Source organism: Saccostrea cucullata, unplaced genomic scaffold (assembly GCF_032062105.1).
Source record: "Saccostrea cucullata isolate Sc308-1 unplaced genomic scaffold, CSIRO_AGI_Scuc_v1 ctg193, whole genome shotgun sequence".
Classification (NCBI taxonomy): Eukaryota; Metazoa; Mollusca; class Bivalvia; order Ostreida; family Ostreidae; genus Saccostrea; species Saccostrea cuccullata.
The window spans coordinates 155,736-179,682 of NW_026926125.1; the positions used below are offsets into that span (position 1 = coordinate 155,736).

At 34.0% G+C, this 23,947-nt stretch overlaps 2 protein-coding genes across 4 annotated transcripts; one reads left to right on the top strand and one right to left on the bottom strand.

The window, feature by feature from the left end:
- Positions 1 to 664: 664 nt before the first annotated feature.
- Positions 665 to 4,611, bottom strand: LOC134270864 (uncharacterized). The gene is made up of 5 exons (XM_062753116.1): positions 4,220 to 4,611; positions 3,906 to 4,098; positions 3,331 to 3,650; positions 2,975 to 3,238; positions 665 to 2,829 (listed from the first exon to the last, which is right to left on the bottom strand). The coding sequence occupies exons 1-5, from the start codon at positions 4,569 to 4,571 to the stop codon at positions 848 to 850; spliced, it is 3,111 nt and encodes a 1,036-aa protein (XP_062609100.1). The 5' UTR covers positions 4,572 to 4,611; the 3' UTR covers positions 665 to 847.
- A 956-nt stretch (positions 4,612 to 5,567) lies between these two features.
- LOC134270866 (uncharacterized) lies at positions 5,568 to 18,651 on the top strand. 3 transcript variants are annotated; one of them, XM_062753118.1, is made up of 6 exons: positions 5,568 to 6,511; positions 7,537 to 7,729; positions 7,830 to 8,143; positions 8,440 to 8,643; positions 16,450 to 18,327; positions 18,409 to 18,651. In XM_062753118.1, exons 1-6 carry the CDS (start codon positions 5,857 to 5,859, stop codon positions 18,447 to 18,449), a joined length of 3,285 nt encoding a protein of 1,094 aa, XP_062609102.1. In that variant the 5' UTR covers positions 5,568 to 5,856; the 3' UTR covers positions 18,450 to 18,651. The 3 variants fall into 3 exon arrangements, 2 of the variants coding, with proteins under 2 accessions (XP_062609102.1, XP_062609103.1); XR_009992903.1 differs by lacking the exons at positions 16,450 to 18,327; positions 18,409 to 18,651 and adding exons at positions 8,779 to 10,646; positions 10,725 to 10,880 and having other exon boundaries at positions 5,572 to 6,511; XM_062753119.1 differs by lacking the exons at positions 16,450 to 18,327; positions 18,409 to 18,651 and adding an exon at positions 8,779 to 10,882 and having other exon boundaries at positions 5,572 to 6,511.
- The last annotated feature ends 5,296 nt before the right edge of the window (positions 18,652 to 23,947 follow it).

The window sequence follows — 23,947 nt, forward strand, 5'->3', positions numbered from 1 at the left end:
ATGAAATCCATAGTCGGTATTAGTCCCACCCAGCCACTTCAGTTACTAAGTTTAAATATAGCTTAATAGTACATGACCACGAAACATGCCGCGAATAACTCTGGTCCGTCATTTTGAAATTATAAAATAATTTGTGAGAATATTTTCACAAATAATGATAAACTGTAAATATATTACATGTAGTTTCTTCCATCTTCCAACTTGCAGGAAACAGATGTGTCAAGCTAATTTAGAATAAAGTTCCCGAATATTCCCGAAAAAGACAAGGTAGGAAGTATTGTACGTTATGTCCTTATGCTGCCAGTCAAATCAAAAAAACAAAAACACGATTTACGTATAAAAAAAATTGGGCTTGAAGTTTTTTTTTAGATATGAGGTTGGGGATTCCAGATGGCTACCTGTTCACAAGAGTCTTAACTTCATTTTCATCTCCAAGCCATATTAGTATTAATTTACTCTTCATTTACATGTAGTGTGTCTCCAATTGATGATTTGGGTTTGGTTTTTTTTGTATTTTAAATTTATTTTAAAAATCCTTTGTTCTTTAAACCTCTTGTCATATAAAAAAGTACAAGATTGGTCTATGCTGAGATAATAAAATTTATTCTGTAGGAAAACGACATATACAGCAAATACAGTACTTATTTAGATATTCTTCCTCAAATGGCCAACTGCTGCAACCACGATTGAAAAAAAAACTGTCACTATTGAAATAATATTTTAAAATTCATTGAAAGTGCAGTTCAAACCCAGGCAACAACATCTTGAAATAACGTGATGCTGATGAAATAATAACGGGTATTTCAATGATGGTCATCACAAAATCACTTGTACTATTGAACATCACTCAGTAATATTTTCCTGTTTCCCAACTTAGTTCTCTGGTGGTTGTAGCTCCGATTTCTGAAAGATAGGCTCTGAATTTTATATCATATTCCTTTTTCTTTTCAGGCATTCTAAGATAGTGAAACATTTCTCTGACCATGCCGGAGATGTTTGGAAATTCCTCACACTGTTTCTCTATGTCGCTCATATAATTCCTCAAAGGATATATGCGCAACTCTAATTCTGAAACAAATAATAGGTGTATGTAGTAGTGATTTAGTTTCTCCTTTAGAACTCGAGTCTGTAAAATAATTTCTCCTTTCAATGTTTCATCTTCAATGGTATTCACTTCAAAGGGATGTTGTTCGATTGCATGTTTCAAACAGCGTATGGCTGATTCGACAGCAGGTAAACTTAACGTGACATTCCTTTTGTCATACTCTGTAAGACTGTATTCATAAAGAAATTTTGCTATAGACGTATAATCTACAGCTTTGTCCATTGGGATTGGTAACCAACTAATTGAATCATCTACACTCCAGGGTATGAGGTTTTCTAGTAGTAAAACACCCTCTGGTTTATATTTAGCCGCCAGATTTCCTCCAAATTCTCGGTCAAACTCTTTTGCAACTATGATTCGAGATGAACGTTGGTTAATTTGATTGATTGAACCTTCAATAAATTCTAAAAGGTTAGGAGTATTCTCTCCTGAATCTGGTAAAAGAAGCAAATGTTCATATGTGTCTCCTAAAACTTGGGATACTGATTTATAAAGTCCCATCCTCGAGAGAATCTTTGCGGTGCGTAAGGATGTTGAAATCAACGTATTTTCGACGGTGGCCCTTAAATTCATTGTTTGCACAAACGTTGGAATGTCTGAAAGAACTTTTCTGACCAAGTTTGCTCCATACATATATCCATGTTTTTCAGCAACGAACTGGATTATGTGTGCCGGAAAAAATCGGATGGACTCAATGGAGATACACAGAACATCAATGTCTTCCTCTAACAAGCAGTCAATTAGGTTTTTGGTTGGAATGAAGTAATGAGGCAGAAACCTAGCTTTTAAGCAGGATATCAGTTTACTGATGACATACAGTACGCAACCACTGAAGGAAGTGTCCCAAGCGCTGGGTGGCATTTCCTCACATGAACGTAAAAAGACTGCTGTCAAGTGCTTTAATTTTAGAGAATGACTGAGATGAAATGTCGTATTTTCGAGTAACACTTTCAGGATAAAATATCCATACTGCTGTGTCTCTGTAAGGTTTTCAATGATAATGAACTTTGCCATGGAGAAATTGTATTTCCATTCTATCGTAGGATTTTTACTTTTTGGGTGAGGTTTGGGGATTAACGTGCAACCTGTCTGCAAAATACGGTAAATGAGATCAGGCGACGGAAAATCGAAGTTCCTTTTTCTCTCCCTCCACTCACAAGTCATCGAAGGAAATGAGCAAAGAATACCTATATACTGTATATCTGTTTGACAGAAATAGGGACGGGACTGAAGACTATGGGGGATGTCGTATGCCTGTAAATAAGCATTTGATCCAATTTGCAAAACATTTTCCTCTGCGCATGTTGCTTGACTTTTTGGAAGTTTAAGTCTGCAGTAGCCAGGGTGGGTATCTGAGGTCTCTTCACTCATAATATGTGATGACAAATGTTGGAACGCTGGAACTGCAAATGGGATTGATCTGTCTGCTCTGATAACAACAGCTTTTGGCTTCTTTCTATGGTTTTTATTGTAGAAGTGTTGCATTTTTTGCGATCTTGTTATGTCTTTTAATGTGAAATAACATGGATTACAACAATGACCTCTAAAATGATATAATGCCTCCGGATCATCCCTATTAAAGAGTAGTCGTCCATCTGCTGTACTGTAGGTAATTTTTAGTGTTTTAGACAGGAGAGTTTTCATTATAAACGATAAATGTATTATTGGTATTCCCGTGAGAGGATCGATATGCATATTGTCCCATGTTAGACTTTGGATTGACTCTGTGGAAAGATACACATTTATTAAATTTGAAAAGTATAAATAGTATATATTTTAAGCAAAAGACGATCGATGTAAAATTTATTGCAGAGAATCCTATTTCAAAGTGAATCAGTTAAACAAATAACTTTATTAATAGTATTTAACCTTCAGTTTCCTCTAACTGTAGATCAACTGGACTGTATGATCGAGAGGTGCTTTTGCTGCAGTTATTCATTTTCTCATCCATTTTTTCTTCTACAGTTTCTTTTTCATGTATGCTTTGTAATGCAAAATCAGTTATATCTTTCAGTGTGGTTTTGAGTATGTATCTTTCATCTTCCATACTTTTAGCCTTTTCTTTTATAAGATGTTCCTTTATCTTGGGATCCAAATCTTTTGAACAAGCTAGAATCCTTAGTATCAACGCTTCTGAAATGGAAATCATGATAATATTTAAAATATTTTGTAAAATCAAATAAGCAATTGTGTTATGAATAACAGTACACTGCTAGGTATATTACTAAAAGGCCAGTGCTTTTGCCAAAGTTTTGGACGCAAACTCAAATAATGGAACTCTCCAAGGTGACCAAGAAATATTGTCAATCGATTTTGATCATATTTGTTAATTTTTCCTTTGACTTCAGTCCGGTATATGTCGTCATCATAGACGTTGAAGACGATGACTTCAAGGAATAGCATATCAGCGACAGCCTGTAAAATGATGTGGTCGCTCCATTCACCGGACCTCGACATTCTTGTTAAATATTCCGACCATGTTTCTTCTAATAAAAAGGAAGAGGGGTGACTTTTGTCTTCTTGGAAAGGACACTGTCTCAAATATCTAGGAAATTAAGTAAGAAAAAAAATTGTGCTTGACGTTCTGAAATTTGTTTCCATAGAAAATGTGTACATGTATTTCTTAATAAATAATAATTAAAAAAAAAAAAAATAAACTACTGGTGTAAGCGATCAAGGTTTAGAAAATACTCAACAATGAAAAGATCCTCAATTTTCTTACAACCGACAAGATATCTTGTTTAGGATTCTGAATGGAATACCCACACTCATTATTTTTTCAATTTCTAACAAAGCTTACTGTACTGCTGTTTGTCTGAGAGACTCCTCTGTGTGTCCAAGGCATCCATTTACCATCAACTGGTCAGCTACAGCCCGGAACAAACAGTTCCCATCGGAAACAACATCTTTTACTTCAAAATTGTTATCAATTGCGAACTTTCTCAAAGACTTTTGAAAGACTGCCATGTTCATATATTGTTCAACTCCTTTACCTATAATTTCAAAGAATGGCAATGGCATGTATATAATGCATCACCAAAGAAAAACTTATAGTAAATAAAGCCATTGCTTAAATTACTGAATTCATTTGTATATCAATTTATGTTATCTTACTGAATCTTCCATTATTCCTTGTTCCCGTAGAAAGAGGGCGATATTCTTCTCCATATGCATCTAAATAAAACTCTTCCTCTTGTGTCGATATATGATTCTCCCAGTATTCATCCTCACTGTCGAAATAATCAGTTTTGTCGATGTCTTCTTCAATATTGCTGGGATACACTGGACGGTTTTCTGAATTCGATTCGACATCTTTTGGTGTTTCCATAAAATTGTTATCAAAGGTTTCTTCTAAAACATTTTCTTTGACATCGCATTCAGTGATTTCTCCATGTGTCCAGATACCACAAAGAGGGTTTTTAAAAATCTTTTTCTCAGTTAATTGTGATAATGACTTCGAACACATTTGAATTAATATTTTTTTTCTTTATCACTGATGAAAAAAATTAAACACCCATTGAAAGAATAGTAAGTTATAAAATAAATGTTGTGAGGGAATATTTCCTCGAACAAATAGACCTTTTTAGCTGAAGATTAAAAATCAAACCAATCACGATTTTATACTGAAATAGATATATTTATAAATAAAACGCGGACGGAGACATGTATATGTAAGCCTTTATGGATTAAATTCAACAATCATGAAATACTAATTTTTATTTTTAATCTAGATTTCCTTTTCAATCTATTTCACGTAGACATAAAAAAATGAGAACTTCGCTTATGATAACGCCCTATTCTCTATTCAGGCTTTCGCCTACACCCGATGTAGGCGACAATAACGCCCTTGAACGCCGTTCAACATTTGTGACGTCAAAATGAAACTCATACTCCAAACTTTCGATCTATCCGACCATGTTATAATGACTCCATTGAATGTCGTAGCTTTCCACACACTTAACATTCAAAGTGCATATGGAATGTATGGTTTCCCTCTAACCCGTATTCGCCGAAATACGACTAAAATATCACCGACTTGACGTTAAACAATATCCAATCAATCAATCAACCCATATTTTCGGTTGTGTCATGTTGGATGTAAATTCAAAACGCATATAAAAATGGTTTAAAATTAAGTGTCAACTTTTTCCAGTGCTTTTTCATATATTGAGCCTTAGTTGTTTAACTTTCTTCTATCTTTATGATGCTTTTTTTTTTGGGGGGGGGGTCCAAATATTTTCGAGTTCATTACCGTTGAATTTCCTTCCTTTTGCCGCCATGTTGGAAAGCGGTACGTGATGCACATATTTATATTACAGACGTTTATAGATCATATTGAATATATAGAACATAATCCTGAAAATACAGGGAAGGAACTCAAGGGGATTGAAAAAATTCGACAAAGGTCAATTTATTATTAACCTTTACAGATATCTCGATTACCGGCCGCAGAATAAAGACCTTTTTAGTTGAGGGAGTTGGATTTTTTTTCAATTATCCAGGTATACGAAGAAAGCTGACTGTTCTATAAACTATCAAAGAGCCTTTACAAATGATTTTAAATAACAGTAAATCAAATTCAAAATTTACAAGTTCCATGTGTGATATCAGTCAAATGTAGCACTAGATCCGCTCCAGACATATTCATTCTATGAAAACTTCCTCGTCCAGGATCTATTTGATTCTATTAATTATAGCTTTCCGCGTTGCTTTTGAAATAGAGATGTGATTCTACATAGACACACGACAAAATGTCGCAGTTCAGTTTTCTAGCCGAATTTGAAAAGTCATCGGACAGGACGGAAACATATTTTCGAGGAATCTGGTCCAATGATACACCTGAACAATGTGACGAAGAAGTTCAAAATGAGTTCATAAATGTTCAAGAAGATAGTCTGCAGGGAAGCAGTATTACTTTCCCAAACGAAACACAAAACAATCAGGATCCGAGGGAGACGACCCTCTCAAATAATGTTGCCCAAGACTCTGAAGAAAACTCAAACTATGTCGTTTCAGAAAAGGTGGACATACAATCGGCCTTCGTTTGTTCTGGAAATCAGCAGGAGGCTGATTTAACTTTCAAAAACAAAGCATTAAAAAAGACGAAAATCAAAAACGCTGGAAAGAAAGACGATCAAGACTTAACAAATAGATCAGACGTAAAAGAAATAGAAAAGAGGGAAAAGGAAAAAGACCCTTCTTCTCCATCGGAAAACTTGAGTGAACGTGGCTACTCAAACATGGAATCATATCTGGATGATTTCGATACTGAGGCAACTGATTATTTTGACAGTGAAGATGAGTATTTTGAAACATACAGAAACACTGTTGAATACAATAGTACGTTTCCTTTATATGGAATGAGTCATTTTCGTACCACAACGTCTACAGAAAGCGGGAGATACAGTAAGATAATCTTTTATGTCCATGATTTTAATACAAAGAATCTACATGTTCATTATGTCTGGAAGCTTTCGTCTAAGGTTTATATTTTAGTCAAGCAGTGTTTGAGACGCTTTAAAATCATCTCACTTATTTCAATGTTGAATTTTAATCTCCTATTGATGCTCTATAATGATTTGAACAATTTTGAATCTGTTATTCCACATAAGTTTCATCTTTTCGGGACTTTAGTAGTACTTGGGAGGTCGTTACAAGATTTTTCTTATGTAAAGTGTCAAGTTTGGATAAAATTTCATCAATGTTTCTTTAGAAGAAGTTAAAATGTGAAGTTTACATCTAGCATGGCGGATGGTCGTTGTACATTTTTAGGTTGAGCACTGGTGAGCTTAAAATGATACGGCATTCTTCATCTTTTTTTTACACAGAAAAAAAAACTTTTCAAATAAAGCATGATGAAAATAATGTCACATTATATGGAATTAGGTTCTTGGTGGATGTTGGGAGAAGGGGTATAGAATCTATGACCATTAATGTTTTATTTGGAATGTAAGCATAAATGTTTACCATTTTAACACAAAAAAGCCTGGATTTTAAAAAAATATATCAAAAGTTAAGCTTCCTCGCTCCACATCAATGTGTAAAAAGTGGTGGATGTTGGGAGAAGGGGTATAGAATCTATGACCATTAATGTTTTATTTGGAATGTAAGCATAAATGTTTACCATTTTAACACAAAAAAGCCTGGATTTTAAAAAAAATATATCAAAAGTGAAGCTTCCTCGCTCCACATCAATGTGTAAAAAGTGAAAGCCTCAGCATATCAAGGCAAAATTTGAGTCAAACAGGGATAAAAATACTTATATGGATGTGAAAATCTATTGAAAGGTGGATAAAATTATTCATTTTGTAAGAGTACTCAGTAATTGTTTCTAATACTCATCATCCATTTAATTCTTTATTAATGATATAATGTTTATTTGAACTAGTAATGTTCTGACATAGATTTCCCTTTTGTTTTTTTTTTTACAGGTCAAGGTGTATCACAATACAAAAACATGCCAGTTTTCATGACGTCCTTACAGAAATTTGCAAAATCCAATGGATTTACTGTACATGATGTTATGGCAGATGGAAACTGTCTTTTCAGAGCCATTGATGATCAACTTTCTGTTAACGGAATCTTCGGCAACTCCCCGGATTCACTGCGGAAAAACACTTTAAAGTGCGCTAGATACGATTTTTTAAAAAAAAATTTAAATTAGAATTGAGAATATAGTTTATTAAAAGGCTTGAATAATGACAAGATTTTTAAAAATCCACAGGTTTCTTCGGGAAAATCCATATCAAGAAGATGGGTCACATACCGAGTCGTTTCTTTTCACCGAAAGTTGGGAACAGTACTTGTCAAGAATGGAGCAAAATACGGAATGGTGTGATCACGTCATATTTAAAGCCGCAGTTGACGCCCTTGGGTTACGAGCTGTTGTCTTTAATGTGTATGGGAACGACATCAGGCGCACAGAAGTTCTTTCCAGAAACCCGTCTGATGGAAGCTTAACAGTTTATCTTGGTCATTTTGGAGAATTTCACTATCTTAGCTTAAGACCTAACAACTGGAATAAAGAGTGGCAATACAGTTAAGATCGACAATTTTTAGTTACCTTTTATATATAAATTTCTCAGCATGTAATTATTGGCATAAGATTATAAGATGTTTGAAATTTTAAAACTGCATCCGTCCATTTAGAAACGTTTTCTAAACATATGTAAGAATTTCTATATGAAACAAAACACGCAATATTAAATGTGTTAAAAATAGTAAATTTCCAACAAAGGAGGTAACTATAAAGGTCCCAGAAAACTCTGCGCATCTTTTTTTGTACACATGTAGGATATGATTGTTTAAAATTACTAGTAAATATTTCTTTGTAGAAGCGCTGATGTTCAGACAACAATTACTCACTAAAAGGTTTGAAAGTATGAAAATTAAAACGAACGAGACAGAGGGCGTTAATGATTTCCAAAGAATGAAAAAAGAGACAAAAGATGATAAGAAATACATAGACTTTGAAAATTTTGGGTACACAATATGTCCAGTTTATGGTTTAAACGACCTTGATACTGAAGAAAATGAAGGTATAATTTTGAATTATTGAAAAAGAAATCCTTTTTAAAGAAAATTAGATTGATCCTACTTGTATATGATTAAATTAAGGATATCAAGCCAAACCCGATTTCATAAAAGTTAATTCAATTTTTGACATTGTACAGAATCACTGAATCGTCTCGTTGAGGATCCATTTTACGTTGATACACGAACAGGACTTCCACTTCAACATTTATCGTATCTCATAAAGCATTTGATTCCTCCTATGATGATCCTCCTTAATTCCCGTGCACTTCCAACAGTACAAAAGGATGGGACGATGTTTCAGTATATAGGATCATTTGCAACGGGAACATATGTATTTTTAAAGGATATTACAGGAGGATATACATTAAGAAACAAGGTAAAGAAAGATGCTACTGTCATTGCTTTACGGCCACTTACATCGGCGATTTCAATCGACACAGAGGACACTCATCCAGGCTTCCTACGACTTAAAATTCTTCCATCGTCGCGTATATTCCCAGAAAAGAGTTTGTATCGAAGTGAGGACAGTGTTTTCTTAAAACGATTAAACGTCCCTGAGAAGATATCTTTACCAGAGAGGACAGAAAGATGTTTAGCGGGGTTCTCTAGTAGTGAGTTTCCTCAAGCCGCAAAAGAGTGGAGAAGCAGACAAAGAAAATTTCAGTGGCCACCACACAATGTGGTGGCTGCTATTCGGGATGCAGGATGTACCATAATTCCAAAACATCACCCAATGAGCCATAATCCAGATATCGAATGGAAGTTTGACTTCTCGAACTCTGAATTATGTATTTTTAAAGATGGTCTTACGGAAAGTCAGTGGGCGGGTTTGATGAACTAAAAATACTTATAGAATACAGTACATGCCATTTTGGACGTGGATTAAAACTGAAGGCAGTGTTTTTCAACTGCTGTGAGCAGATTCCTATTGAAGCATGGGAGACGAACTTCAGTGGATGTTTGCTTTATGCTATGACCTTTTTGTTAGCTTGTCTAAGAAAAAAGAACCTGCCTCATTATTTCATCCAGTCACGCAATTTATTTGAGGACTACACGGAGATAGATCTTGAAGCTATACATATTCAAATAGAAGCTATACGATTGTTTCCAGTGCAGACTTTACAATTTCTTGGTGAAGATTATGGCTATACATACGGAGCAAACCTATCAAGATTTATTTTACAAGACTGTAGAAGATTTGCATTAAGTAGAAACATACTGCCAACTTTTCATGAAATCTTTGTTCCTGGAACGATCAGAACAATAAAATTTTTAACAAGACGTGGATATTATCAAGCAGCTTTATATCTTCTTCTATATACCTTTGAGATAAATTTGACCGCTACATATGCCAAACCAAGCTATCAAAAATTCAATTTTGCAGAATTTTTCTGTAGTGCTCTCGGCGAAATTGTCCAGGAAGCCTCTAGGATCATTTTGGCCAAAAAGTTTGAAAACGTATTTGGCATAAATATACTCGATTCCGTCATGAAAACAGAAGGTCTCTTTGTAAAGGATCTCTTACCTTGGGAGGTAAACAACCATCTTGCCAGTCTGCATATACCGATGGAAAAATCATCTAATTTTGAATCGATTGGCGATTTCTTTTACAAATTCAGTAAAACTGAGGCAAGGAGATTAAACATTTCCTTAGCAGCATTAGGAATTTCGGAAGCAATTCAATGTTTCGAAAGAGCCATACAAGAGGGAACTTTGATTGATATTGAAATTGATGACAAAGCTTTAAAAAATGACATTCAATTTCAGAAATCCGAAAATACGAAAAGGCTTAAGGAAAAATTAAAAGATTGTTATTTGCACACATTCTGCATTGCAAAATTGGACTACAAATACGAATTCCTAGAAATGTATATGCCTGCAATAGAAGAATTATGCAAAGAATTCCCAGAAATGATTGAAACTGTCAGCCATATGTACGGGTTTTTGCGTTATCCTGGTAAACAAAGGGAATATGAACAACTTTTTGATAGTTTCTTAGGGATAGGTAAGTAAAAATTGCAGCCTTCTTTTGTAAATCTTCAAAATATGTTTTCTTTAAGACAGCATACCTCTTTTCTTTTAGATGATGTGTACAAAGGGCCATCGAAATTGAAATATAGTGGATATTGAGATGTCGTCATAGAAAAATGTATGCCAGTATGACGTGTAAGCAAAAGCATATCTGTATGTAAATTAAGTTTAGATATTATGGAACGAAATGACACTTTCTCTTACTAATTCGGACTAAGAGGCTGAATTGTCTGTTTTGTTTATTTTTTTTCTATCAAACTATATTTTGTGTTGATTAAATATTCAATTATAGTATTTCAAACATCGTATAAATGTTTGTTTCTAAGTAAGCAAACAATTCTGAAAATTTTAATCAATTTTCAGGAGATTTAAATGTACACTACATCTGGATACTTGATCAATAAACTTGTGAAATGAACAGTTTTTGTCTTAAGTTTTTTTTAATATTTGTAAATAAAGATTTTATTGACGATAAGTGTTCTCCTCCATCTTTTTTTTTTTTTTTTTGCTTATTTCTACGAGCTTAATATTGTGAGTTGCCTTGATTTCTTTCTTTCAACTGAGATAAAGTCTCCCATGAATGCCATATCTTATACATGTATTCCAATTACACAATTTTATTTAAGCTTTTCTTACATCTCTAGAGCCAAATTAATCTCTTATTGTGTTTTTCCTGTGCTCTTCACCTTGACAGTAGCTTATGTGATACACGCTCTAGACGTGGTTTCAAACCCTGGCTGAGACTAACCAAAGTCCATAAAAAAAGTAACAAGTATTCTTCGCCAAGCGCTCGGCATTTTTTAAAGCCATAGATTGCAGATTCTATGGAAGACATCTTTAAAACCGAAACTTTGTGTCATGACGGAGAATTGTAGGCTTTGTTACAACGCAAAATGTAATAGTGCGAAAAGTAATAAACTTGAATTATTACATTTTGCGTTGTTATTACAATTTGCGTTGATATCGACGCAAAATGTAATAACACGTTTTTTTTAATTATTATTACATTTTGCTTTAAGAAATTTGCGCTGAGATCAACGCAAAATGTAATAACGTGCTTTTACGTCATTATATTTTTACCTTAATGACTGCGCAAAATGTAATGCAATACATAATAAAACAAAATATAATTGTTAGCTCTACTTGTCATAGACCAGAAGAGCTCATGCTGTTGTAATGTGTCCGTCATCTGTCCGTCTGTCTGTCTGTTAACGGTTTTGTTTTTCAAAATGTTACTCCTCCTACAGTTTTGGTCTGATTTCAATAAAACTTGGCACACGTAGACTACACTAAGATACATAATTCTGTGCATCCGTTTTTCATTTCGATGAACGGTGTTGCCGTAGTGACTAAAAATAGAAATTTCTGTGAAATACTTTCAAAATGCTACTCCAAATACATTTTAGCCTGATTATGATATTATGTGATATGCAAGTAGACTACACTGAGATACATAATTGTGTGTTTTTTTATTTTGATGAATGATGTTGTGATGGTAACTTAAATTGAAAACGCTGTAAAATTCTATTAAAAGCTACTTCTTCTGTTGTAGTATTGTTGCAGTCTTGTTATTATTATTTCGTGTTGTAACAATTAAGGGTTACATTTTAAAATAGTTAGAAATTTTATAATATTACGGATTATAAACAAAAAGAGTACCAGTTTATGTCTTTCACTTAAAATCCCTATAAGGAAAGGGGAAAAAGGTGAAAAGAGGGAACTTAAACAGTGCCGTTAAGAAGGATTCACACTAAGCAGAAGGATATGAAGATAACGAACAGTATTCATTATCAAAGTCCATAAAACAACACAAAATAGGAGCAACTTCAAAGGTGGGATCAGGTGCCATGGAGGAATGAGCATCCCCTGTTGACCGGTCACACCCGCCGTGTGCTCCTTGTCATGATCAGGAAATAACGGGAAAATCCGTCGTCAATTCAGTGTATAAATAATGGACCAGCAATTGGTATGAAAAACGTCAGTCAGCATTTGACTTAATGATAAATTGTATTTGCTGACAAGGTCATTGTATCGACCATAGAACTTAAGAAATGATGACTTTAAACGAGACTGCTGATATTCTTGTTTCATCAACTTGCTTGCCAATAATTAACCTCGTTTTAGAAATTGTTCATACGTAGAGCATGCTCTTGCGTATCGAATCTACTCCGTATGTAGGTGATGAAGGTATATTGCTGCATAAGTAAGAGAAGTTGACCATAGAAAAGTTAAAGTCATCACGTTTATCATATAGCGTGGTTGTTAGATTACCATAAAAGTCCTTTTTTTAAAGTAAAATGTCCAGGTATGAAATAGATATGTCTGACTCTGTGGTATCATTAATGTCAACAAACTTCTTAAATTTATTCAGATTATTAGATCTATAAGTTTCTTCATAAAAATAATATTATTAATTTAGAATTTAATTTTGATTCTATGTATTTTTCTTGACAAATACTAGTGATGTTATTTTTTCAAATACTTAATAATCATTTTTGAATGCCAGAAATAGCGTCCATGGCTACAGTGAGTCCATGAAATAAAAAATCGAATTCATAATTGATTGATTGTATAGTGTTAATCGTCCCTCTAGAAAATTTTTCACTGGTATGGTGACCCTGAAAATAAGATTATTAGCTTAACTGGGGACTCTAATTTGTTTTAGAAAGATACGATCTGATTTTCATTTCATATCCTTTATGCTTGTCAGGCATTCTCATGGTCAGGAACTCAAACATTTCACAAACTATGGCGGTCATGTGCGGAAATTCCTTACATTGTCTTTCTATATCATGCATATGTTCGATCTCGGGATAAAAAGCGATATATGCGTAATTCTAATCCCGATTTGAATTTCCTTCCTTGCTATCGTTATGTGAGGGAATGTGACATTCATTTTCACACACAGTTGACTTTATCTTTCCCATAACACAAGGACGGAATTTCTAATAAATTCAACAAAGATAAATTTAAATATTTATCTCTCTTTAAAACTGGAGATATCATCAATGCTATGTCCCATTGCAAGTCATTGGACGTATGTACAATCGTTAGATCATGTTGTAAGTTTTTATTATTAATAATTTCTCTGTAAATGATGTTATCATAAGAAAACTCTTGTCCAGGAAAATAAATTGCAGCATAAAGACTTCCACATTGATAAGAAATGGAGTTTTGACACAACACAAAATGTCGCACTATAACGTTCTAGCAGAGTTTGAAAAATCATCAGACAGAACAGAAACTAGAGGATATTTTCGAGGAATCTGGTCCAATGATACATCTGAAGAATGTGGCGAAGAAATTCAAAATGAGTTTATAAATGTTCAAGAAGAAAATTTGCAGAGAAGCAGTATTACTTTCCCCAACGAAGTGCACGAACAAAACGTGCATGATCCGAAGAGGATGGCCCTCTCAAATAACATTGCCGGAGACTTTGAAGATAACTTGAAGTCAGTAACTCCAAAAAGCGTGGATGGACAATCGGGCTTCATTTGGTCTGGAAATGCACAAGAAACTAGTTTAACTTCCAAACATGAAACCAGTCATGAATCATTGATAAAGACTCACTCGGATGATTTTGATTTCGAAAACGTTGAAAATAAAGACATAAAAGAAACGGAAAAAAGAACAGCAAATAATGATACGAAAAAAGAGGAAGATAAACAGGCTTTTTCAGACACGGAATTCAATCTACATGATTTTGAAACTGATGCTACTGATTATTTTGACAGTGAAGACGAATACTTTGAGACATACAGAAACAACTTTGAGGACAGTCCGATGTTCGCTTACCATGGAATGATTCATTCGCCTTTGCCAACATCTGCAGTAAATGGAAGATACAGTAAGATAAGATTATCTTTATTAATATGTAGTTGATGAACATTATAAATAGTAATGCACTGTCCATTCTTTTTGTGCAGCTCGCTTTGTTTCACAAAGTAGTAGGGGCCTATGCTTCGTCTAGTAATACTCTTCACAATTCAAAAAACCTAAACCGTTAACTGCAATATATCTTAAATTGTTTTTTTTTTCCTTACCATGACCTTATTCAAAACACATTGTACGCCTTTCATTATCCCAGCTCTATTGATTTGAATAAGTTTGAAACCCTATGAACATACGTATCTCATGATGTTTTTTTAAATAACCCATAATCGGATTTAAATAATATAAAGACGTGTTTTTAATAAAATGGTTAGGTTATAAAGAGTGCATGTAGGAAAGGAAATTTCTTCCAAAAAAATATATATATATTCTGAAATTATTTTAAGGTGAAGGTGTATCACGGTACAATAACATGCCAGTGTTTGTGACATCCTTACAAAAGTTTGCAAAATCCAATGGATTCACAGTCCATAATGTTATGGCAGATGGGAATTGTCTCTTCCGGGCTATCAATGATCAGCTCTCTGTGAATGGAATCTTTGGCAACTGCCCGGAGTCATTACGGAAAAACACTATCAAGTGCGTTATACAATGCTTCTCTTTTTTTTATCTACAAGTTGTAATGACCAATTTATAAAGAAACTCTATTTATGAGGGTTGTAAGAGAAATTAGACGCATCGTTATCAGAGGACATGACATTACGACCTCGCAGAATTTAGACAAAATTATGAAAATATCATTTCCAAACATTGTACCCCCAGCCACCAAAATGAATGTCAGGTCGTTAATGCAATGCATTTTTTTCTTGGACAACCAACGTCTTCTTATGTGAGAAAAAAATAATCAATACAGATTACAAACGGTTTTCTAAAGGTATGAATTTTTAAATAATATATTTAATAATTTGTTTTTCGTTGTTATTGTAAGCAGATATCTTAGGGAAAATCCGTATCAAGAGGATGGATCACATACTGAGTCTTTCCTTTTCACTGAAAACTGGGAACAATATACTTGTCGAGAATGGAACAAAGTACAGAATGGTGCGATCACGTGATATTTAAAGCTGCCGTGGACGCCTTGGGTCTACGAGTTGTGGTTTTCAATGTTTACGGGGACGATATTAGACGAACAGAGGTTATGTCCAGAAAACAATCCGTTGACATCCTAACCATTTATCTCGGTCACTTTGGAGAATTTCACTACCTTAGTTTAAGACCCAATAATTGGGAAACAGAATGGCAAAAGAGTTACGAAAATTATGTTATTCAGATAAGTGTTAAATAAGCTCAGTTTCAATACTACACATTTTTGTGTAAGATTGAATGCTTATAAGTTGTAAATATTTTTTTTAAAAAATGATTTCAAGACATTGTCAAGTTTTCCAGAAGCTTTTCTTTGATTTGAAGATTTTTTCATATCCGATTTGTTTCTTGTATCTAGGATTCGTATTTTGAATCATTTTAAAATCTAAATGTTCTTTTAAACCATTATTGTAGAAGCACTCATGTATAGACACCAATTACCTATTAGACAATTTGAGAGTATGAGAATAAAAAGTGATAAGAAAAACGACGTAGATAACTTCCCCAAAATATCATCAACTTCAGATTTCGAAACAGAAATACAAACTGATTGGAAATGTTCAGAAAAATTTGGATACACAGTGTGTCCAGTTTATGGTTTAGAAGATCTGGATATGGAAGAAAATGAGGGTAGGATCAATATATATTATTCTATTTTAAAAAAAAAATGAATTTAAAAGAGAGCATGGTTGAATTTCCCTTTTATGGAATATTTAGGACAAGAATGGCATGTAAAGAATTAAGAATATCCTACCATTACTTACATTATTATTTTATATTGATATTTTCTTTTTGTTTCTCAGAACCAATGCATCGTCTTGTAGAGGATCCATTTTACATTGATACGCGAACAGGACTACCACTACAACATTTATCGTATCTCATGAAGCATTTGATTCCTCCTAATATGGATCTTGTTAATTCTTTTGCACTTCCACCGGTACAAAAGGATGGGACGACGTTTCAGTATTTAGGATCATTTGCTACGGGGACCTACGCATTCTTAAAGGACATTACTCGAGGCTACACGTCACGGAATTTAGTAAAGAAAGATGCTACTGTCGTTGCTTTAAGGCCCCTTACATCGGGTATTTTAATCGATACAAAGGACACACATCCAGGTTTCCTACGATTAAAAGTTTTATCAATGTCTCATATATTCCCAGAGAGAAATTTGCATCGATGTGAAGATAATGTTTTCCTGAAAAGATTAGATGTCCCCGATAATATGCCTTTACCCAAGAGGTCAGAAAGATGCTATATGGGATTTAGTAGTGGTGAATTCCCACTAGCGGCAGAAGAATGGCAAAATAGACAAAGGAAATTCAAATGGCCATCACAAAACGTAGTTGCTGCTATTCATAATGCAGGGTGTACCATCATTCCAAAACATCACCCTAGGAGCTGTAATCCAGAAATCGAGTGGAAATTCAACTTCACAAACTCTGAAATGTTACTATTTACAAGAGCAGTTACAGAAAACCAATGTCGTGGGTTTATCCTTCTACAAATACTCATCAATTACAGTACATGCAATTTGAGATGCAAATTAAAAATGAAACACACTAAGGCAGTATTTTTGAACTGCTGCGAGCAGGTTCCTGTTGAAAAATGGGAAACAAACTTGAGTGGCTGCATTCTTTATGCATTTGTATTTTTATTAGCTTGCCTAAGAAAAAGAAATCTGCCGCATTATTTCATACCATCGTTCAATTTATTCGAGAACTTCAAGGAGGGAGATCTTGAATCCATACGTATTCAAATTGAGGCTATCCGATTGTTTCCAGTGCAGACTTTAAACTTTCTTGCTGAAAATTATGGATACACATACGGAGCAATTCTGTCAAGATTGGTTTTACAGGACTGTAAAAGATTTGCATCAAGTAGAGATATAATGTCAACTTATCATGATGTTTTCGTTCCTGGAACAATTAGAACAGTCAAATTTTTAACAAGGCAAGGTCATTATGAAGCAGCTTATTATCTTCTTAATGATACTTATGCGTCACATCTTTGCTTCGCATTCATAAATCCTATCGATTTAAGTAGTAATTTCACGGAATTTTTCCGTCATGCTCTCAATGAAATTCACCAGGAAGCCTCCAAAACAATTTTGGCAAAAAAGTTTGAAAAGGAATATGGTATAAACGTTATGGATTCCGTCATGTCAACAGGTGGTCTACTCGTTGCAGATATATTACCATGGGGAGTAAACTACGAGATTGCAAACCTGCATATACCAATGGAAAAAACGTCGAATTTCGATTTAATCGGAGATTTTTTTTACGAATATAGTAAAACTGAAGTAAAGAGATATAACAGCAATCTAGCTACGCTAGGAATTTCGGAAGCAATTCGATGCTTCGAAAGAGCTATTCAAGAGGAGCCTGTCATTGATGTCGAAATAGATGATGAAGCTTTAATAAAAGATATTCAGTCTCAGAAGTCCGAAAGTATGCAAAGAATAAAAGAAAAATTGATGTATTGTTACATCCATACCATGAAGATTTCGAAAATGCACCGGACATTCCTGCCTTTGGAAATGTATATGCCTGCAATAGAAGAACTATGCCAAGAATTACCAGATATGAGTGGAGTTGTCAGTGTTATGTACCAATATTTGAATAATCATAGTAAACAGAAAGAATATGAAACGCGTTTTGATAGTTTCTTCGGGACAGGTAGGTAAAAATTGCTGCTTCGTTTGCATCTTGAAACATAGTATTATACATGCATTCTAATTCTTTTATTTTCTTTCGTAGGTGTCAAAGAACCATCAAGATTAAAACATAATAGATTCTGAATTGTCACGAGAGATAGATATTCACCTGTATGATCTGTAAGCAAAAGTTCACGACTATAAATATACTATGAGTAATAAAAGTCAATATACAGTGGGAAAAAGACACCTTTGTTTCAGTGATTCGTGCAAAAGTGATTGAGTACTGTAGTAATGTGTTCTATTTTCCTCATTATATGTTTTTATGATGAAAAAAATGTAAATTAAAAAAACCAAGACACAATAAACTAATTGCTTCCTATTTATAAAAGAAGTGTTTAGAAGAGCTTTGCTTTCGTTTGCAAGGACATATGGAGATGGCTAACCATATTCAAGTCCCATCCAGCGTTAATCTTCATTTAAACAATGCAAATCAAGTAGAGCAAACATGGATCTAAAAAAACCTTTGGTGGTAAAAGGTGTCATGGAGAAGTGAGCATCAATTCAGAGCGCAAACATTGGCAAAGAATAAAAAATGCCAGTCAGCATCTGACTCGATAAAAGGTTGAATTTGCTGACATGGTCATTGTATCAAACATAAAACTTGCAAATTGATGACGTCAAAAGTCTTTTGATATCCTTGCTTCATAAAATTGTTTGTCAATTGTTTGCTTCTTTTTAGAAAATGTTCACAAGCAGAGCATGCTTTTGCGTATCGAATCAACTGAAGAACATAATACCAATATCCAAATGATAAGCTAGGATATATTGCTGCATAATTTAGGAAATTGAGGATTATAAGGTTGGAATCAACATGTTTATGATAGTTGACAGTTTAAGATATACTAGTATCTAAAAATTAAGTTATATCTAGTGGTTAATTTGTTGACCCCTAGCCTCGTTAAAGCTATACAGAATAATAAATTTAGTGAAATTTCTCTTTCAACTTTTGATCTTAATCGTACGTTCATTTATAAAACTTGGCCCTGGTCTCCAAAAACCACAAAAACTATTGTCAATCAGAATCTCAAGCATCTATATGTGCCATTTGCTTTGATGTACCATCTATTTGCTGACTTTTTTTTAATAGATATTTTGATTGTCTTCTTTATAAGTACTTTACTCGGTTTGGATATATCAAACATTTTTATATTTACATAATCATCAATACTAGCTTGCGAGTCTGACCTTTGCCTTTTTAATTTTGATGATCCATCTTTTTGTTATTCTTGTCTTGTGATGTTTTGATGTCTTGTTATAGAGGTACCCATTTTACTTTTTATTTAATTACGTCCATTCTGTATTGATGTGCCATCTTTTTGCTTTGAAGGATATGGGGATAACAAAAGTATTCAATATCAAAGTTTATAAAACAGTACAAAATAGGAGCAGAGCAAACACGAACCTCCATAACAACAGGATCAGGAGCCAAGGAGGAGTAGGAATTCCTATCACTATTGTTAATTCACACTTCATCGTCGATATATCTAAATATCGAGTTGAAGACCCAGATAGCATGACTATGTTGGGCCAACATTGGTAAAATGTTGTATGGTTGGCGTTTGGGGAACGACGTTGGGCCAATTGGACCAATGTTACCATGTCAACTTTCCGCTGTGTGCTCCAACGTTTGTCCACGTAAGCAACTTTTCAATTTACTTTCCTAGGAAGAACTGCTGATGTTGGCCCAATTCAATGTTTTTACATAAAGAAAGTGTCTTTTCAAGTTGGCAGTAGTATGTTGGCCCAATTTTAGCACCAGTGTTATTTTGTTTAGATGTTTCAAAAATCGGATATTTATATTGGGCCAACGTTGGCCCAATTATTATTCTGTCAACTAAATGATGGTGTCAATTTTATAATTAGCTGCTGAGATTTACGTTGGGACAACGTTGGTTCCAAATATTAATTTAAATGCTCATTCTAAAATAATTAAGAGGACATTCTATGTCCATGCTTTTCATTGGATGACTGCTCTTGTTTAGATATGATATTTTCAACATTTTAAATTTGAAATTAAGTGATCACAGCACCAAAGAGTGTTTATTTTATTATTTAAGTTGTGCGCATGCTTATTTAATTTGTAATAAAACGCTTAAAATTACGATTTTTTTCATGAGCGTTTTACTAAATAAATATTAGTTAAAAAAGTTCTCAGGAACAGGATGTAAATCCCAGATAGCAGAACATCGTTGGTCCAATAACATTATAATGGTTGTTTTATCGCTGTTGAGTTACCTTTATTGGGCCAACAATGGTCCAACATGGAATATTGATAGTTGGTTATGTATAATGGGGCCACTGTTGGGCTAACTGTTCGCGTTATATCATAAAATTATTATCATGAGAGAAAATATTTGTTGGGGATTGGCATCGGCCCCAAGTTGGCCCAATATACCATTAATCTGGCTGAGCATCATGGGTAGACAACATCCGGGTTATTTGTAATATCCGCGACATTTTTAATCTGACAAGAGCGTAATGAGACTGATACCTTGCATATCTGCATCCACTTTGTAAGTATTTATAATATTTTGCTTCGACACAGTTTAATTAACGTTTATAGTTTAAATGATATCGTGTACAAATCTGTGTAAATCAGACACGGGGAAGTGCAGAGGCCAGGTGCTGTAGGGTCAACACTGTCCAAGATAGCATGCTAAAATTGGGCCAACGTTTTGTCAATGTCATCCAAATAGACCCAATGTAAGTTTTTTCAATGTTCTGATTTTGGGCCAACGTTGGCCCAATGTAGAGTGTCATTTCTACAGATATTGGCCCAACGTTACGCCAACATTGGTCCAATGAATGCGACATTAGGCCAATGTTGGCCCAACGTTAACAGGAACATTGGGCCGATGTTGACAAATGACTTTGGCCCAGTGTCATTTTGCTCATAGGCCCAATGTTGGCCCGATATATTAGACCAACATTCGGCCAATGTGTATAAAGATTTAATTGTTACAAATCTGTATATTAACAAATCCGATAGTCTCAACAATCAGAAATAAATCTACCACCAACCCTTGAAAATACAAGTTAGCTAAAATTAATTTACAAGGCTTGTTAAAATTCTTATAATTTATCAAAACAAAATAAATTATCAATGATTAATTTTATTGTTTCTAAACAAGAAAAATAAATGAAAGTATAAAATAACAAATGTGTTTTGATACAAATAAAATTTGCCCTTTATTTAGATTGAAATTTGAGTCTAGTATAATAAATTTCCGATGTCTACCACTCATTTTACTTACATATATATACACTTAACAGCACATGATCAAACATGTTGAAAATATTGAACATGTTGCAGTTAAAACAAAATTTATTGAGTACCATAAATTGGCTCTTTCATTTAAAGAAGTAACTGACAATTTTTTATACATTATTTTACTTTGAATATATTATATGGGAAAAATTGAATCAAAATCGGTGTGATGATGATGATCAAGCGTAGAAATTTAATGCATAAATGCCTTCACCACGCAAGCTAATCGCTTAATCACACCATGAAACAAAAAAGACAGTTATTCCTTAATTGACAGATTTTAAAAACATATAGTGATGTAAATTTAATTATGTTTACTCTTTAGGCTAGCATTTTTTTTTTATTTTAAGGTTTACAAACCCGCCGCTCAAGTTTTTGAATTTTAAGAAAAAAAAAATAAAATTGAGAAAAACAGAATTTTTTCTTTCCGATGTCCTGAGATTTCCCAGAACTGGTACTTCCGGTTTCAGATGAACATGGCGGGTAATGATTTTTAAGGATTTGCAAAGTCCATAGCAGCACTAAAGCTTTATTTAATGTTAATATTTATCGATAGGAGTGCCATTCAAAACGTTTCACAAGTTCAGAGGACAAATAAAATGCTGACGACTTTATTGCACAGTGACATGCTGGTGAGATAATTATGTTTCCGTGTTCAAAAGTATCTGTCTGTAAATCATTTTCCTCCCACAGGTTTAAAACTTCCATGGTAGCTTTTGTCAGAGACATTGTTTAAGGTATAGCTTACAGTCTTATAAGCATCATTCTTCAGTAAAGGGTTGCTTATGTGCATCAGGTGTAATGAATAAAACTATGGGAGAAATGAAGTCCATTTGAGGAAGGCCCCAACTGGTAGATGATGAAATAAACAAAGGTTCTATTTTCCCATTTGTAATCCTTATGCGTCCAGTGGCATGAAGCCTGTTAGGAGAGCAAAAACAAAAAAAAAAAAAAAAAAAAAGAAGAAGAAGAAAAATTAATTTAAAGATTTGTTAAACCTAAAAATAAAAAAATGCTGGCCTTACTGAGAAAAGTAACAAATGTATTAAATACTAAATACTACAATTTTAGTGCTACTAGAGATTCTAAAAAAGACATTTAGAACACAATCAAAGAATGGCTAAGGTATGCCAAGGACAGGGATGGGGAAGAAGAAACGGACAGAGAAGAAAAGAAGGGGGAGGAGGAACTCGGGAGAGAGTAGAGGAGACTTAGGAGAGGGATCAGATGGAAAGTTGCAGTGCCGAACTTTTTTATGTTGTATACTGTGACATACTTGTAGTTCTACCTTTTTCTGTGTCTGTTTGTCGGTAACAAACACGATGCAGATGCCAGAAACATTTTTTTTGTGTAAGTAAACAAATTAATGGCGGGATTCATTTTAGTATTATTTTAAGAACAGGAGGGTTTTGTTTATTTTTTAGACATGCTTATTAATACCTGCAATTTACTGAACTTGAGCATAAATTAACATCAGAGAGGGAGTATACAGTCATGTAATCCTACATGTATCGATTCAAGTGAGCATCAACTTTTTGTTCTTTATAAATGATTTCTTCATGCACTGAGCATCTTGTTAACTTTTTTAATGAGGTTATTATAACTCAGGTCTTCCAAACTTGTATAACCTACTGGAAAACAAAGCTTTCAATTAACTGGAAGACTCATTAAAACGAATCGATCGTATTAGTAAAACACTAGATCGTTTAATCTAACGGTAAACAAAATTAGAGAAATGCTTATGTACACGCTAATTAACAAATGAACATTTTATTTTATAGTTATTTACTTTATAAGATGTATTTTATCCAAGTAACCGAATAGCAGTTTAACTTACCGATACTCGCATCGTTCGGCGGTTAACCGTTGCCAACACTAGTTCTATATATTTCTATGTAAAACTTGAAATTCCCTATTATGGCCCTGGCCTACCCCTCGGGGATCATGATTTTTTCAATTTAATATCTACACTACCCAAGGATGCTTCCACATAAGTTTCAGCTTTCCTGACTCAGTGGTTCTTGAGAAGAGGATTTTTAAAGATTTGTTCTATACTCTTCTATGAAAAACTTGGAATTCCCTATTATGGCCCGGACCTACCCCCGGGGGCCATGGTTTTAACAATTAAATATTTACACTACCAAAGGAAGCTTCCACATAAGTTTCAGCTTTCCTGACCTGGTGGTTCTTGAGAAGATTTTTAAAGATTTGTTCTATATATTCCTATGTAAAACTTGGATTCCCTATTGTGGCCCCACCCTACCCCCCGGAATCATGATTTTAACAATTTATATCTACACTACCCAAGGAT